We start from the raw sequence: 18,853 nt of genomic DNA, 5'->3' as shown, positions 1-18,853 counted from the left end.
ATAAATAAATAACTGTAAATAAACTTTTGACAAGGTATGAGAAATTAGAGGTCCTATCCTGGCTATCCTTATCAATGATGATGAGAATTGAATCTTAATTCCACTTTGTTAACCTTTACTAAGATAAAGGAAGGTCAAGGGATTAATTGGTTTGATCTTCAAATCCTATTTATCTCCTAAGAAAAGATTGGGATTATTGAAGTTCAGTTTAATTAACAAAGATAACAATTATCAATCATGTTTGAGTTTGATAACTCCTGAGTTACTGATTTCTTAACCAAGACCAAAAGAAGAAAAATAAATCTACTGGAATAAAAATGTCTTCAGATGGGAATAACAATAATGTAAATAAGAGAAAGCAATATTAAACTGAAATACCTCAAATAACATTAATTCAAAAGAGTAATCTGTAACATGAATGTAGCATAAGCCAAATAGGCAACATAACTAATATAAGCATTAAAGTATCTAAAAGTAAGAGATAAATATAAAGTAAAAGAACATTGAACCTGGGATCGAGAGTCACTCCTAAAACTAAGAGAAATCCTAAATCCTAATCCTAAAAGAGAGGAGAAAATCTCCCTCTCGAAACTAAATCTAAATCATGAAAACTAAAAATAATGGGGACTCCCTTGAATGGATGCATTCTCCCACTTCATAACCTCTGGTCTATGCCTTCTGGACTTGGATTTGGGCCAAAAAGGGCTTTAAAATTCGCTGGGAGCATTTTCTGCAATTTCTAGTGCATGGCCTCTGTCACGCGTCCGCGTGGGTCACGCGGTCGCGTCATTCAGAGTTTTCCTTGTCACACGGTCGCGTCAGTCATGCGGCCGCGTCATATGTGTTCTGCTTAAGGCGCGCGGTCGCGTCAGTCATGCGACCGCGTCGCTGCTTCTTCGCGCTTGGCATGCGACCGCGTCGTCCATGCGATCGCGTGGCTGCCAGTTTCTTCAAAAATTCCGTTTTATGCTTTCCTTCCATTTTTGTATGTTTCCTTTCCATCCTTTAAGTCATTCCTGCCTTAGAAGATTTGAAACTACTCAACACACTAATCACGGCATCGAATGGAAATAAATGTAATTAAAATAATTAATTTTAAAGCATAGGAAACATGTTTTTCACATACATCATATAATAAGGAAGGGAAAGTAAAACCATGCAATTAATATGAATAAGTGGGTGAAGGATTGAATAAATCACTCAGATTAAGCATAAAATATATCATAAAATATGGGTTTATCAACCTCCCCACACTTAAACAATAGCATGTCCTCATGCTAAGTCCAAGAGTAATGTTAGGTTAAAGTGGTAGAATGCCATGCAATGCAATCTAATCTAAATGCAACTACCTAGATGCATCATGCAATTCTAAATTTTTTATTCACTTGTATATAAAGCTTGCATGTAGTTGAACTAATTCACATTCTCAAGGAGTCATATATATATATAGCCAAACCTTAGATAATTGATAAAGTGCCTTTACAATTGAGATGGGAGAGAAAAACATTTTATAAACTTGCAAGACAATCAATAATTTAGCAGAGATATATGTTAATAAGCTATTGAACCCTCACTGAATTTTGTGTTTACTCTCTAGTCACTCAGTGTTTATTGGGTTAATCACTCTATTCTTCTTTTTATTCTTACTTTCTATAACTTTGTTCTTCATCTAACCAATCAACAATTATAGAATATAGACATACCAAAAATCATGAGGTCTTTAGTTAAGGTTGCAATGGGGCCAAGGTAAAGGTAAGGGTATATGTATAAGGCTAAGTGAGCTAATAAGTGAATCCTTAATTAGTCTAAGATCTCACCTAACATACATACTTTGTAAAGCAAAGCTTCTTTACCTATTTTCCCATATTTTTCCACTTTTGATGTTACATGCTCATGTTTCAATGTTTATTATTTTTATCCCATGTGCAATGCTTTATTTTACATTTGGGGAACTCTTTTGTGTCCTCTTTATTTAAATACTAAAAATAAATATTTTTTTAATGCACATGGTAATTCAATTAATTTGATTTTACATGAGCATGCTTCCCAAAACTCTTTATTTTGAATTATTTTATTCTTTTCAACTTTTCTACCTTTTGTTTTTATCATCCATGTTCCCAATAGGTTTTTCCACATTTAAACCATACATACTTCCTATCTTAAGCTAACCAAGGATTCAACTTGGGATTTTTATTTTGTTTTTCTGCTTAAGGCTAGTAATGCGGTTTATAGAATAAAAGGAGATTTAAAGGCTCAAGGGGGCTAAAAAGGGTGATGTAAAAGGTAGGCTATTTTGGGATAAGTGAGCTAAAATCAAATAATGGCCTCAATATTTGGTTAGCTTAAGGTAGAGATTGTGAATCCACTAAGTGTGGGGAAAACGTGGGAACATGCGTTGATAGGAAAAGGTTAAGTTAATAAGATAATCAGAAATTTGGGAGCATACCCATATGAAACCAATTTAAATTAAAATACTATGTGCATTGATATATGTTGTGTTTATGTTTCAAATTTTTTTTTTAAATAAATAAGGGGATAAAATTACCCCATTATTAAGTTTAATAGAAAAATCAATGCACATGGGATAAAATCAAAAATAAAAATTGGTACGTGAGTATGTAATAAGAAAGTGGGAAAATTATGGGAAGCTAGGCAAATTTTTATAGAGAATGTATATGTTAGGTAAGATCTTAGACTAATCAAAGATTCAATTGTATAGCTCACTTAGCCTTATATATATATATATATCCTCACCTTTACCTTGGTCCCATTACAACCTTCAAAAATACCTCATGATGTTTGTATGTATACATTATATATTTGTTGATTGGTTAGATGAAGAACAAAGTTTTAGAAAGCATGACTAGAGAAGAATAGAGTGATTAACCCTAAACACTGAGTGATTAGAGAGTAAACACAAATCCAGTGAGGGTTCAATAGCTCAATTCCATATATCCATGTTTAATTTTTAATTGTCTTGCAAGTTTGTAAATTCTTTTAACTCAACTCAATTGTGAATGTGTTTTAATATGGTCTGCCTTTAGTCGTACATATATGATTCCTTGAAAAATTTAACTCAATTTAACCACATGTAAGCTTTATATATATATGTGGATAAAAATTAGAATTGCATGATTCATTTATGTAGCTTGCATTTAGAATAGATTGCATTGCATGAGATTCCACCATTCTACCTTCATTCTCTTCTCTTGGATTTAGCATGAGGACATGCTAATATTTAAGTATGGGGAGGTTGATAAACCCCTATTTTATGATTCATCTTGTGCTCAATTGAGTGTTTTTATCAATTCTTCATCCACTTATTCATAAGATTTGCATGGTTTTACTATTCCTTCCATATTTTATGATATATGTGAAAACATGTTTCCTATGCCTTAAAAATAATTATTTTGATTATCCTTCATTACCATTCGATGCCGTGATTTGTGTGTTAAGTATTTTTAGGCTTTTAGGGTAGGAATGGCTTAGAGGATAGAAAGAAAACATGCAAAAATGGAAGGAAAGCACAAAAATAGAGTTTTGAAGAAAAAGGCAGCGACGCGCACGCGTGGACGACGCGGACGCGTGCCTAGTCTGAAATGGTAGTGACGCGTACGCATGGACGACGCGAACGCGTGCATAGAGCAGAACACAATTGACGCGTACGCGTGACTGACGCGTACGCGTGATAAGGAAAAATATCAAATGACGCGAACGCGTGACCCACGCGCACGCGTGATGGACTCCACGTGCAGAAAATTGTAGAAATCGCCCCCAGTGATTTCTGGACCCTTTTTCGGCCCAAATCCAAGTCCAAAAACACAGAATAGAAGCCAGAGAATGAGGAAATCAATAACGAATTCATACAACATTCAGAATAGGCAATTTTAGGTTTTAGATGTAGTTTTAGAGAGAGAGAGGCTCTCTCATCTCTCTAAGGTTTTAGAATTAGGATTTCTTTTACTTTGGTTATCACTTCATTCCAGGTTCAATATTTACTTTAATTTTATATTCTATTCTACTTTTAGATACTCTAATGCTTTTACTTGTTAATTACTTATGTTGCCAAATTGGCTTATGAATCTTTCCAAATTAAGATTTGAATATTCTATTTAATATAATTTGAGGTATTTCAGATTTATAATTGTTTTATTTAGTTATTCATGCTTTCATTTTAATTTAGATTTTTCTCCTTTTGCTTTGGTTAAGTAATTGGTAACACTTGAGTTATCAAACTCAGTAGTTGATTGAAAATTGGGAATTGCTAATTGATTTGGATCGCTCTAAAGCTAGTCTTTCCACAGGAGTTGACTAGGACTTGAGGATCAAATTGATTGTTTCCTTTATGATTTCATGTTCCTACACTTTCATTCTCTTAATTTGTAGTGTTAATTTTCCTTTTATGCCTCTCTTTAGTTTTATGAATGCTCATGTTAGATTTGGCTTTCCTTTAATGCAATTGATGTTTCTTTTATGTCCTTATGGTTAATTGCTTTGCTTATTGTTGATCCCTTGCATTGGGTAGTTGTTAGATTTTATTATTTCTTGTAATTTAATATGCTTTCCTTTTATGCCTTCCAAGTGTTTGACAAAATGCTTGGTTGGATGTTAGAGTAGCTTTTTGAGCATTCTTGACTTGGAAAGAGGAATTAGGCAATCTTGAGTCATGAATATCCAACTCATGTTGGTGATCTAGAGTTGTTAGCTAACATTGTTTTCATTAACGCTAATCTTTTGCTAATTCAATTAGTAAGTTGATTAGGACATTTGGATTGAGATTATCTAGTCTTATTTGACTTTCTCTCGTGTGAAGATAATATTGTACCTTCTTCCATTGTTAGGGATGACGAAATAGGATAAATTCTTGTTAATCATTGTTATGATTAGTGACTAGGATAGAAAGCCTATATTCTCAATCCTTCCATGAATGTCTCTCTTTATTAGTTGCCTTCTTTAATTGTTTTATTTACTTTTATTGTCATTTATTTTTCTCGCCCTTTTATCAATCAAACCCCCTTGTTCCTTCAAGCCAATAATTAAACACTTCATTGCGATTCCTTGTGAGATGACCCGAGGTTTAAATACTTCGGTTAATTTTTATTGGGGTTTGTACTTGTGACAAACAAATCTTTTAAAATTTGATTGTAAGAATCGATTGTCGATTTGGACTATACTATCAACAGAATTATTTGTGTGAAATTTCTAGACCAACGATAATTCTCTCTATCAATCTTCTTATTTCATTTTCTCATAGTTCTTTTCGAATTAAGCTTCGCAACTTCCTTCACTTTTCGTGACGATTTTGAGAAATTTTGATCCTTGTTTAAATTTTGAGCGTTGCAGTTTTGATTAAGAGAGAAGAACTGTTTGCACTATCCAAGAGTCAGGGAAGTGTGTTTTATATGCAATCTAAATTGAGAATTATTTTTGTTGGATTTAAGCCAACTTGTATGAACTTGTATACCAAAAAGACTTGTATGTGTAGCAGCTCTCCAAAATTTAATAATGTTCATTTAATAGTTTTGGTTATGGACAAACTCCTTTATTTTTGAGTTTTTATTGTTGACCCATAAATACAATATATGATACAAAATATTGTGTCTCTAATTATGGAGAATAATTAATGATAAAAAAAGAAATATTCATGGAAAAAGAGTAAAGGAATCGAGAGGGACAGAAAGAAGAACATGATTACAACATATATACTTGTTTACTGTGAAAAATAAAAAATAAGGAAAAAAAATCAATAATGAAAATTTGTAACCAATAGTATTTTAAAATTTTGATATTGTTGAGGAAAAAAAGAATTCTAAGATTAAGCTCCAGAATTTTGTTTTACAATAATAAGAAAAAAGATGCAACATTAATTTAGTCTGCTCATAAGGAAAAAGGAAGATACATTATCAGGATTAGATGTTTGTAGAAATGTTAGTCTTAACCAAGTAATTGTGTTACCCTATGCATTTAAAGTATTAATTGTATGGATAACATAAACTACAGTACTTTGTTTCAAAATATATTTTAGCATGATTGAATCTTAATATAAATTTTAATAAACATTGTTCCAAGAATAGTAAAGGTTTAAAGAAAAAATAATTAGGTCTCTAATTTTTTTTTGTAAATAATGTTTATAGATCTTTAACCATTGTAAAAATGAGAAAAATAAATCCTTTGGTACTTTGTATGTGTTACCACAAAAATGATTAAGAACTTAGAAGAATATTCTTTGTGGGTTAAAAAGAATCTTCTTTAAATCAACCTCAAATCCTGCAATTTTTTGTGGGTTTTTTCACATTTTCAGCAAAATATTTTTACAAATATTAAAAAGAATCATATATTACCATTTAACATATCTATCTAAAAGGTAAAATCATGAAGGAAATAAAGAGAAATATTGCATATATAGACGAAAAATTGGAATTATGCATATAAATTGTTAAAATGAATGTGAAAAAATAGAAAAGAAACATATATAGTGTGATAATTATTTCAGATTTTGTTTGATATTGCCTTCCTTTTCTTTTGCTTGTTTACTTATTTGCTTTCAATTTATCAATTTGTTACTCATCTTAGAATTTTAAGGGGACAGAGAGCATAGAAATTGAGTATTCATTAATTAATAATTGATTGTTATTAGATAGTAAAACTCAGTCAATAATTTTTCATTTACATCTTAAAATTTTAATAATTTCACATTCAAAACATAAAACATTATATTTTATAAATCTATCTTTACTTTTTTTTTAAATGTTCTTATTTATTTGTAATTTTATACTTTCATTGTAACTACTCCCATTTATGTGTGTTAGCAAGAGGAGGGACAATCAAAACTAATTTTGAACTTTCATTATTTGATTTCGAAAACCTGAATCTTTTGTATAAGCAAATTTAGCTCAACACATCGAAACTATTTTAGAGGTGGATTTCGTTTTTGTTATCAAATTTTCTCAATATTTTCATTCTACGTTCTCTTTCATCTCTGCGTTCTCTGTGTTTCTCTTCGTTCGTTCTCTATGTTTTTGAAAACAAGCTCTAAAATCAACTTTAAACAGTTATCTTGTTGTTGAAGATAACGAATAATTCAAGTTTAGATTGTCAATTGAACTAGAACGAAATTGATTATTATTTTGAATCTAATCAAGTGGCTGAGGTGTGGTTCGATTCTAGTTAATGTTTTCGTTAGTTTTTTATGATTCTGTAGGTGAATAATATGGTTTTTGTTTGTGAAAATTATTGTTCATCATTGATGGTTTAAATTGAGTGTAATATACGAGTTCTGCATTAAAGAAAATATTTTTTTTTGCATTTGCAGCAAATTTCAGTGTAACACAAAGATATTTAAGTGTATTGTTTAAGTATTTTCAGTGTATGTGTACTGATAAGTTCTGCATAACTCAAAACTATTCTTCTCCCTCCTCCTCATCTTGTATTGCTTCTTCTTCTTCTTTTTCATCATCATCATCATCTTTGTTTTTTCTTATTCATCTTTTTTTTTTGTTTTATCTTCTCAAATTTTTTCTTGTTTTACTCTCTTAACAAGAATAAAAATAGAAAAATCAAAAAAAGAAGAAGAAACACAATAATACAAAATTACTTAGAAGAGAATGAACTTACATTCATTCAACTAAAAGATGTAACAGCCCAGACCACCCGCTAGCACGATATTGTCCGCTGCGGCACACAAGGCCTCACGGTTTTGCCTTTGACGATAAGGATGATAGCCGAAGCCCCCCACACTCACTCGTCAAAACGCGTCATGCTAGGGAGAGGTATCCACACCCTTATAAGGCATGCTTCGTTCCCCTCTCCAACCGATGTGGGCCTTACAATCCACCCCCTAAGGGAGCCCAGCGCCCTCGCTGGCACATCGATCCAGGTTCTGGCTCTGATACCATCTGTAACAGCCCAGACCACCCGCTAGCACGATATTGTCCGCTGCGGCACACAAGGCCTCACGGTTTTGCCTTTGACGATAGGGATGATAGCCGAAGCCCCCCACACTCACTCGTCAAAACGCGTCATACTAGGGAGAGGTATCCACACCCTTATAAGGCATGCTTCGTTCCCCTCTCCAACCGATGTGGGCCTTACAATCCAGGAGGTCTGAAGGAATTGGAAAAGGAAGTATTAGTTAGACTGAAGAATCTTTAGTCAGTTGCCACTTACGGTTTAGCTTGTTTATAAGCTTTGATATTATCTGGAGGAAGTTCTAGGATTCCTTCGGCTTTCCTCTATTATTATGTGTTATATATGTGGAAGCTGTTACCGTGCTGGGGACCTCTGGTTCTCACCCATGCGGATTTTGTGGTTTTCAGATGTAGGACGCGAGGCTTCTCGTTGAGGCATGCTGGAGACTTCTGGATTAGCGAAGATCTTTTGTTCTCGGGACTCTGTTTTGGTTTATATATCTTGTTTAGATACTTTTATCTCCATTAAATAATACAAACTGTGATGACTCCTTCTAGAGGGGATTTTTGGAGATTAGATTTCTGTATTTGTGTCCCTTTGGGTTTCCTTTGGGGTTTTCCTTATTCTATCATATGTATATATTGCTATGCTCGGACCGGTTATCTTCGCAGCCGGATTTTGAGTCTTGATATTCCTGTTTTTGACACTCCTTTATATATATGATCTTGCGTTCGCTTATCCTTTACTCGTTACGTTATCGATCGGAGTGTTGCGCTTTCGAGTTACGGTTTTTGTTTGCCCCTTTTCTACAAAGGCTCCTAGTTATAATCAATTATTCATACTACTATACGTACTAAATTTTTGTTTTAGAGGTCGTAATACCTTGCCATCTCTGAATTATGACTTAAGCATAAGACTCTGTATGGTAGGGTGTTACATTATGGTATCAGAGCAGTTCGTTCGTGTAGAGCCTGAGGAATGGACTGACTATGCTTCTGTGCATTCTCTGTATGTGTGTTATGTGCTGTTAGTATATCTACTTGATATAGTTAGCATAAACGTTCATGAGCATGCATTTGGGACTTTGAAGCACTAAACTTCCGATATTGAGACTGATCAACTTAATATCGATTGTTTGGTGTGTATAGGAACCAGATGGCGCCTCGTGGACGCGGTAGAGGCTGTGGGAGAGGACATACTAATGCTCGTGCGCCGGAGAATAACCCTAATGACCCGGTGAACTTTATGACTGCGTTGGAGAACATGGCTACTGCTATGCAAGCCACTGCTGAGGCTCTTGGTCAACAGATGAACAACCATGGTAATGACGGAGGTGGAGTTCAGGGTCTAATGACACTGGCGAACTTTTTGAAGGTTAATCCCCCAAAGTTCAAGGGAACTACTAGCCCGACTAAGGCCGATACATGGTTTCAGGCTATGGAACGAGCACTGCAAGCGCAGGTGGTGCCTGAAGAACAGCGTGTTGAGTTTGCTACCTATTTGCTCACTGGTGAAGCGTCGCATTGGTGGCAGGGTATCCGACGCCTCCTGCAGCAGGGTGATGACTATATCACCTGGGATGTCTTCCAAGAGGAGTTCTATAAGAAGTACTTTCCGACTTCTGCCAGGACAGCCAAGGAGCTTGAATTGTTGCAGCTGAAGCAGGGTGCTATGTCCGTATCTGAGTATACTGACAAGTTTGAGGAGCTGTTCAGATTCTCTCGTATGTGTCAAGGGACTCCGGTGGAATATGAGGAATGGAAGTGTGTTAAGTACGAAGGAGGACTCCAGAGCAATATTTTTGGTTCGGTGGGGCCAATGGAGATTAGGACTTTCTCTGAATTGGTAAACAAGTGTAGGGTTGCTAAAGAGTGCGTGAAGAGGGCAGCCGTTGAGAAAGGAAATCACAAGGGATCATTTCCACAAAACCGAGGAAAGAACTTTGCACCTAGAGGTCCGCCCTTCAAGAGGGGAGGTTCTTTTAGGAGGCCCAACAACAACAACTCCCAAGGGAAAAGGTTTGGGAAGCAGCCTCAGAATGATCAAGCTTGTACTAGGTGTGGAAGTCACCATCCGGGAGTACCATGCAAGGCTGGATGGGGTTTGTGCTACAATTGTGGAAAGGCGGGGCATAAAGCCGCAAGTTGTCCAGAGAAGCAAAAGCAAGGTGCTGGAAAAGCACAACAGACTGGTCGGGTGTTCACCACCTCAGCTGTGGGTGCAGAAGGATCTGAGACACTCATTCGAGGTAACTGTGAAATGGCTGGTCAAACTTTAAATGCTTTATTTGATTCGGGAGCATCGCATTCATTTATTGCATTTGAGAAAGCCCATGAATTAGGATTGAAGATCTTAACCTTAGGTTATGACTTAAAAGTGTATAATGCTACCCATGAAGCCATGGTAACTAGGCTAGGATGCCCGAAAGTTTTGTTTAGGTTCAAGCAGCGTGATTTTGTCCATAATTTAATCTGCTTACCGATGATCGGTCTTGATCTTATCTTGGGATTGGACTGGTTATCCGAAAACCATGTCCTGCTTGATTGTTCTAACAAGTCGGTGTACTTTATGCCGGAGGATACAGAAGGGCCGGTTGTGGTGAATAATTATTACTTGAATTCGATGATGGTGAACTGTTCTAGAATCGAATGTCAGGGTATCCTGTTGTTAACCGCGGGTGTTTCGGGTGATGATCAAAGGTTGGATCAGATTTCAGTAGTGTGTGAGTTTCCAGAAGTGTTTCCCGATGATATTGAGGAATTTCCACCTAACCGAGAGGTCAAGTTTGCTATTGAATTGGTGCCTGGGGCGGGACCAATCTCAAGTGCTCCTTATAGGATGTCACCGTTAGAGATGGCCGAGCTAAAGTCTCAGTTCGAGGAATTGTTGGGTAAGAACTTTATTCGACCAAGTGTATCCCCGTGGGGTGCTCCAGTGTTACTGGTAAAGAAGAAAGATGGAAGTATGCGGCTCTGTGTGGATTACAGGCAGCTGAACAAGGTCACCATAAAGAATAAGTACCCATTGCCGAGGATTGATGATCTCATGGATCAGTTACAAGGAGCTGGGGTTTTCTCCAAGATCGATTTGCGATCCGGTTATCACCAGATAAGGGTGAAGGGTGAGGATATCCCTAAGACCACTTTCAGGACTCGTTATGGTCATTACGAGTACACTGTAATGTCCTTTGGGTTGACGAACGCTCCTGCAGTATTCATGGATTACATGAATAGAGTATTCCGTCCGTTTTTGGATAAATTTGTTGTTGTCTTCATTGACGACATACTGATTTACTCCAAGACTGAAGAAGAGCATGCGGAACACCTGAGGACCGTGTTGCAGATTCTAAAGGAGAAGAAACTCTATGCGAAACTGTCTAAGTGTGAGTTTTGGAAGGATGATGTGAAGTTTTTGGGTCACGTGGTGAGTAAGAAGGGAATAGCCATAGATCCAACTAAGGTAGAAGCTGTGATGGATTGGAAGCAACCAACCACAGTAACTGAGATAAAGAGTTTTCTGGGTTTAGCTGGCTATTACCGAAGGTTCATCAAAGGCTTTTCGCAATTAGCTTTGCCGTTGACAAAGTTAACTCGCAAAGACACTCCGTTTGTTTGGACTCCTGAGTGCGAGGAGAGCTTTCAGACATTGAAGAAAAAGTTGACCACTGCACCTGTGTTAGTGTTACCTGAGCCGAACGAGCCTTTTGAGGTGTACTGTGATGCATCGTTAAAGGGCCTAGGGTGCGTGCTGATGCAGCATCATAATGTAGTGGCGTATGCCTCACGACAGTTAAGACCTCATGAAGTTAGTTACCCTACGCACGATCTGGAACTCGCTGCGGTCGTGTTTGCCTTGAAGGTGTGGAGGCATTATCTCTATGGGGTTAAGTTCCAAGTCTTCTCCGATCACAAGAGCTTGAAATACCTCTTTGATCAGAAAGAGCTTAATATGAGGCAAAAGAGGTGGATGGAATTGTTGAAAGACTATGACTTTGAGTTAAATTACCATCCTGGAAAGGCGAATATAGTGGCGGATGCGTTAAGTCAGAAGTTATTATATGCGTCTTGGATGATGCTTCAAGAGGAGAAGTTGCTCAAGGGATTCGAGAGTCTAAAAATTGGTGTTCGAGAAGTATCTGGAACCTTGTATTTGAGCCGATTAGAAATCTCAAGTGACTTTAAGTCCGAACTCCTAAAGGCTCATGAAAACGATGAAGCGTTATGGAAGGTGTTACCGGCTATCGAGCAAGGAAAACAGTGGAGAGTGTCGGAAGAAAAGGATGGGTTATGGAGATTCAAGGGTAGGATCATTGTGCCGGATGTTGGCACTTTGAGGCAAGATATCTTAAAGGAAGCACACAAAAGCGGATTCTCCATTCACCCGGGAAGTACTAAGATGTACCATGATTTAAAGGCGATGTTTTGGTGGCCGGGTATGAAGAATGATGTGGCGGAATATGTTTCAAAGTGCTTAACTTGTCAAAAGGTAAAGATTGAACATCAAAGACCTTCCGGGATGTTGCAACCTTTAGAGGTTCCGCAATGGAAATGGGAAAGTATTGCAATGGACTTTGTGTCGGGATTGCCAAGGACTAGGACTGGTTTTGATGCTATCTGGGTGATTGTGGACCGACTAACGAAGTCAGCTCACTTTTTGCCCATTCGAATGACTTACACCCTTGAGGATCTAGCTCGGTTATACATAAAGGAGATTGTAAGACTCCATGGTGTACCTGCTACTATAATCTCTGATAGAGATCCTCGTTTCACTTCGAGGTTCTGGGGTGCATTTCAGAAAGCTTTTGGAACCCGATTAAGCTTGAGTACAACTTACCATCCTCAAACAGATGGTCAATCCGAGAGGACGATCCAAACACTAGAGGATATGTTGAGAGCTTGTGTTTTGGACCGACCGGTGAGTTGGGATCGGTATATGCCGTTAGTGGAGTTTGCATACAATAATAGTTACCATGCGAGCATCGAAATGGCTCCGTATGAGGCATTGTATGGGAGGAAATGTCAATCTCCGCTATGTTGGTATGAAGCTGGAGAGAAAGGCTTGTTGGGGCCGGAAATGATAGCTGAGACCACTGAACAAGTCAAGAAAATCCGAGATAGGATGCTTACGGTGCAGAGTCGTCAGAAGAGTTACGCCGATCAGAGGCGGAAGCCCTTGGAATTTGAGGCAGGAGATCATGTTTTCCTTAAGGTTACTCCGACCACAGGAGTAGGTAGAGCGATTAAAGCAAAGAAGTTGAATCCTCGATACATTGGTCCATTTCAGATCCTGGAGAGGATTGGGCCGGTGGCGTATCGGGTGGCTCTACCACCTCATCTTTCGAACCTGCATGACGTATTTCACGTGTCGCAGCTTCGGAAGTACACTCCTGATGCTAGCCATGTGTTAGAACCTGAATCGGTTCAGTTAAGAGAAGATTTGACTCTTCCAGTGGCTCCAGTCAGAATTGATGATACTAGTATCAAACGGTTGCATGGAAAAGAGGTGTCATTAGTCAAAGTGGCATGGAGTCGAGGCGGTGTTGAGGAACACACTTGGGAACTTGAGTCGGAGATGCGTACGGATTATCCGCACTTATTCTCAAGTAATTTGATTTGAATTTTGTAGGCAAAATTCCCAATTAGGTGGGTAGAATGTAAGACCCGGTCAATTAACGGCTAATTAACCCATAAATGATAATTTATTCTAGAAAGCCAAAAATGTTATTTTTATGGCTAAATGTGATAGAGGAGATTGAGACGAGAATTTTGGTACCAATTTTATAGAAATCGGACCAAGATTGGACCGAACGGGCCAAACCGGACCAACTGGACCCAAAGTGGGCCCTTGGCCCAACATAACTAAACCAAAACCCTAGTTTTCAGTATTCTCTCTCCTCATTAAACACACACACACGCTGAAATGGAGTGAGGGAGGAGAAGAACACTCTCTCAAGTTCTATCTCTCACTTGATCTTCAAACCACCATAACTTTTGATCTAGAGCTCCGATTGCCGCTCCATTTGCGGCCACGCGTTCACCGCGGAGAGCTCTACAAAACCCATACAATCAATCTTGAGGTAAGCCACATTTTACTGTTCGAAATTCCAGCCCTTGATTTCGAGTTTCATGAGCAAAAATGTTGAGATTTTGGGTTCTTTGATGTTATAGGACCCAACTCTCTTAAAGGAGAAGGTTAATCTTATCTCTTTGGACCTTGGGTGTGGTAAGATTCTCAACCCTAGTGTAAATTGTTGTTCTATGATGTTTGGGTATTGAGATGTTGTGTATGGATATGATAATTGTGCCTTAGGTTGTGTATATATGAATATTGGAGCTTGATTTGTGATTTTGGAAAGCTTGGAAGAGGGTTTTGTGTGATAAAATCTGTTCTTGGAGGTGTTGATACCTTGAGAGCTTGTGGACAAGTGGTTTGGAAGTGCTCCAGTTGAGCTTGGGAAATCGGCTAAGGTATGGTTTCGGTTTCCCGTATCTAATATGTAATGTGGTAGGAAATACTTAGGCTAGAGGCCCTAAGATAGGCATTGAATTGTTGGTGTTGTTGAATGGTTGAGATATATGATGTGTTCATATATGTGATTATGAATATTGATGCCTTGATTGTGTGATATATGAGAAATGCATGTTGCGATATATGCTTGATGGATGATTGAGGTTGAATTGATGGGTGGTACCATGTTGATGGTGAGTATGATGATGATTATGTATAATGATGGTTGATTGGGAATGATATTATTGGAAATTGGGATGAGAAGGATGTATGACATGATATTGTGTTTGTCCTTTAGCCATTTGATTGAGAAGTGTTAGAATGGTTGGATGTGATTTTGGGAATTTTGGTAAAGGGTCAATGTGTGAGTTGAGGATGGCTTGTTGTTGATTTTGGTACATTTTGATTGATTTCAAAGAAAAGGGATGAAATTGGCATGTTTTGATTGATTTTGAAAAGAGTTGAAAGTGGCTTGTTTTGAAAATGGCACTTTGTGGTTTTGTATGAAAATATGGTTTTTTTTGGGCATACTTTGACGGGACATAACTTGGACTACGGATCTCTGATTTGTGCCAAATCTATTTAGAAATGAAATTGGATCCGGGATGTCCATGCCGTTCGAAGAACGGGTGAAAAATGATTTAAAATGAGGAATTTATGTCCGTCGAAAGATTGGGGGTTGAATCTGTGAATTCTGCAGCTTTTAACTTAGAAAATTTTTAGCAGAATGACCCCTCGCGTGTAGGCGCACTTGGCGCGTACGCGCCGTTCTTCGAGAAAGCATCATTCACGCGTGCGCGTGGTGTGCGCGGGCGCGTCGATGCGCTGCATCGAATGCCCAACCATTTTTCAGAGAGTTGTGCCAGAGTTGTGCCAGTTTTGTGCCTGGGGCACAATGTATTCGCGCGTATGCGTGGCTGACGCGTGCGCGTCGTTTAGCTAATTTTCAACTCACGCGTTCGCGCGTATGACGCTTTCGCATCGATGAGTTTTAAGGCCATCCACGCGTGCGCGTGGAGTGCGCGTATGCGTGGCCCTGTTTTCATCCCAAAGTTGATTTTTGAGTTTTAAAAGCCAAATTTCATACTTCTAAGCCTCCGATCTCACCACTTATGTCTTAAATCATTATGATATGCCTATCATGAGAAAAAGGGCTAGTGAATGTGGTAACTTGCGAGTGAAGCAACGGGAAAAATGAATGATCATTGATGATCAAAGATGATTATGTGAGACGGAAAATGGCAGTGGAAGTGCTTGTTATGCCATGGGCCGAAGGGCCATAATTGTTAATGAATTGGCTAGTTATAGATTTAACCGTGAGCCGGATGGCTGGATTATGCCGTGTGATGGCGAAGCCATGTTTATGGCTAAGTATAAATGCATATATGATGTTGAATGAATTGTAAATGTTTGCACTTCCACCATCGGAGATGAGGGTTTACCTGGGAGGAAGCAGTGGCTAGCCACCACGTGCTCCAGGTTGAGACTCGAAGCTCTTTTGACCCTATGTCGTAAGTGTGGCCGGGCACTGTGAAAGTCCCGGATGAGCTCGCCCCCATAAATATTCACCAGTGATGGTGATGGATAAATATTCACCAGTGAGGGTGATGGATATGGATCATGATTATGATCAAGTTTATGATGAGTATAACTCGAGTTGGGGATGCACGATAGAGGGACAGTCCAATGGTTAGCTACCAGGACTTGTCGGGTTGGCTCTATAACCGACAGATGATATCATCAGCCACTAGGGACAGGCATGCATCATAAGCATACTACATGAATTGTTTGAGATTGCCTATTTGACTGCATATTACTTGCTATTTGTCTAAATGCCTTAATTGTTCTTATTTGTATATCTCCTGTCTGATATAACTGTGTTTGCTATATTATACTCCTGCTGGTGGTTGGGAGGTCTGAAGGAATTGGAAAGGGAAGTATTAGTTAGACTGAAGAATCTTTAGTCAGTTGCCACTTACGGTTTAGCTTATTTATAAGCTTTGATATTATCTGGAGAAAGTTCTAGGATTGCCTTCGGCTTTCCTCTATTATTATGTGTTATATATGTGGAAGCTGTTACCGTGCTGGGGACCTCTGGTTCTCACCCATACGGATTTTGTGGTTTTCAGATGCAGGACGCGAGGCTTCTCATTGAGGCATGCTGGAGACTTCTGGATTAGCGAAGATCTTTTGTTCTCGGGACTCTGTTTTGGTTTATATATCTTGTTTAGATACTTTTATCTCCATTAAATAATACAAACTGTGATGACTCCTTCTAGAGGGGATTTTTGGAGATTAGATTTCTGTATTTGTGTCCCTTTGGGTTTCCTTTGGGGGTTTCCTTATTCTATCATATGTATATATTGCTATGCTCGGACCGGTTATCTTCGCAGCCGGATTTTGAGTCTTGATATTCCTGTTTTTGACACTCCTTTATATATATGATCTCGCGTTCGCTTATCCTTTACTCGTTACGTTATCGATCGGAGTGTTGCGCTTTCGAGTTACGGTTTTTGTTTGCCCCTTTTCTACAAAGGCTCCTAGTTATAATCAATTATTCATACTACTATACGTACTAAATTTTTGTTTTAGAGGTCGTAATACCTTGCCATCTCTGAATTATGACTTAAGCATAAGACTCTGTATGGTAGGGTGTTACAAAAGAAATGAATGAAATAAGAAAAAAAAAGAAGAAAGAAATGCAGCATTAGAGGAAATATTTTTCTGTATTCATAGCAAATATTGGTGTAACACGAAGATATTTAAGTGTATTGTTTAAGAGTTTCGGTGTTTTTGTACTGATAAGTTCTGCATAATTCAAAACTCTTTCTCTTCCTCCTCCTCATCTTCTACTGCTTCTTCTTCTTTTTTTCATCATCATCACCATCTTCTTTTTCTTTTTTTTCTTATTCATTTTTGTCTTTTTGTTTTACCTTCTCAAGTTTCTTCTTGTTTTACTCTTTTGACAAGAATAAAAATAAAAAAATCAGACAAAGAAGGAGAAGAAATACATAATGCTGCAAAATTACTCTGAAGAGAATGAACTTACATTCATTCAACTAAAAGAAAGAAAAAAATAACGAAAAGAAGAAGAAGAAAAAAAAGCAGCATTAGAGAAAATAATTTTTTGTATTTGCAGCAAATTTTAGCATAACACGAAGATATTTAAGTGTATTGTTTAAGAAATTTCGGTGTATGTGTGCTGATAAATTCTGTATAATTCAAAACTCTTTCTCTTCCTTCTCCTCATCTTCTTCTTCTTCTTCTTCGTTTTCTTCTTCTTCTTCTTCTTCTTTGATAAACCCCAAATTTGTGGTTTATCTTGTGCTTAATTTAGGGGATTTTATCAACTTATCCCACATTTATTCAATGAAATAGCATGATTTTATAATTCTGCCTAATTTTGTGCTTAAGTGTGAAAACATACTTTTTAGGCCCTTAAATAGCTAAATTTAATTCACTTTAATTCCATTCGATGTCTGGATATGTTTGTTGGGTGATTTCAGGTTCATAAGGCAAGTATTGGATGGAAGAAGTGAAGAGAAAAGTGTGCAAAGTGGAGAATTCATGGAAAAACAAGGATTGGAGTGCATTCATCGATGCGCACGCGTGACAAACGCGCACCCGTGGAGATGAGGTCACCAGGAGATGCGTACGCGTTACATGACGCGTACGCGTGAGAAGTAAAATGACAAGCGACGCGTACGCGTAACCCAAGCGTACGTGTCACAGCTCGCACGTGACCTCATTAAAGTGAAAAAGCTGGGGGTGATTTCTGAGCTTCTTAGGCCCAAATCCAACTGATTCTAGAGACTATTTCATGCAGAATTGAAGATTGGACAAAAGGGGAGCAATTAGTTTTAGGATAGCTTCATGTAGGTTAGTTTCTAGAGAGAGAAGCTCCCTCTTCTCTCTAGAATTAGGGTTCTTAGGTTATTTTGCATCTTAGATCTAGGTTTAATTCCTTATTTGCATCTTGTTTCCTTTATGATTTCTTGTTCCTACACTTTTATTCTCTTAATTTGTAGTGTTAATTTTCCTTTTATGCCTCTCTTTAGTTTTATGAATGCTCATGTTGGATTTGGCTTTCCTTTAATGCAATTGATGTTTCTTTTATGTTCTTATGGTTAATTGCTTTGCTTATTGTTGATCCCTTGCATTGGGTAGTTGTTAGATTTTATTATTTCTTTTAATATAACATTCTTTCCTTTTATGCCTTCCAAGTGTTTTACAAAATGTTTGGTTGGATGTTAGAGTAGCTTTTTGAGCATTCTTGGCTTGGAAAGAGGAATTAGGCAATCTTGTGTCATGAATACCCAACTCATGTTGGTGATCTAGAGTTGTTAGTTAATATTGTTTTCATTAACGCTAATATTTTGCTAATTCAATTAGTAAGTTGATTAGTACTTTTGGAATGAGATTAGATAGTCTTATTTGA

General features: G+C 37.6%; 1 protein-coding gene across 1 annotated transcript; it reads left to right on the top strand.

Annotated features, from left to right (window-relative positions):
• Positions 1 to 9,063: 9,063 nt before the first annotated feature.
• On the top strand, positions 9,064 to 16,570 carry LOC148549018 (uncharacterized). The gene is made up of 2 exons (XM_088495677.1): positions 9,064 to 10,156; positions 16,545 to 16,570. Exons 1-2 carry the CDS (start codon positions 9,064 to 9,066, stop codon positions 16,568 to 16,570), a joined length of 1,119 nt encoding a protein of 372 aa, XP_088351803.1.
• Positions 16,571 to 18,853: the final 2,283 nt, after the last annotated feature.

Source organism: Arachis ipaensis, chromosome B8 (genome assembly GCF_059453495.1).
Source record: "Arachis ipaensis isolate K30076 ecotype BB chromosome B8, ASM5945349v1, whole genome shotgun sequence".
Lineage (NCBI taxonomy): Eukaryota > Viridiplantae > Streptophyta > Magnoliopsida > Fabales > Fabaceae > Arachis > Arachis ipaensis.
The sequence above is the reverse complement of the archived record's forward strand: the minus strand, read 5'-3'. Positions and strand labels throughout refer to the sequence as shown.

Excerpts from the sequence above, each read along its gene's own strand:
- LOC148549018 (XM_088495677.1), top strand. The coding sequence starts at position 9,064 with ATGGCGCCTCGTGGACGCGGTAGAGGCTGTGGGAGAGGACATACTAAT. Across the intron at positions 10,157-16,544 it reads ATCTGAGACACTCATTCGAG|ATGCAGGACGCGAGGCTTCT; the intron begins GTAACTGTGAAA and ends TGTGGTTTTCAG.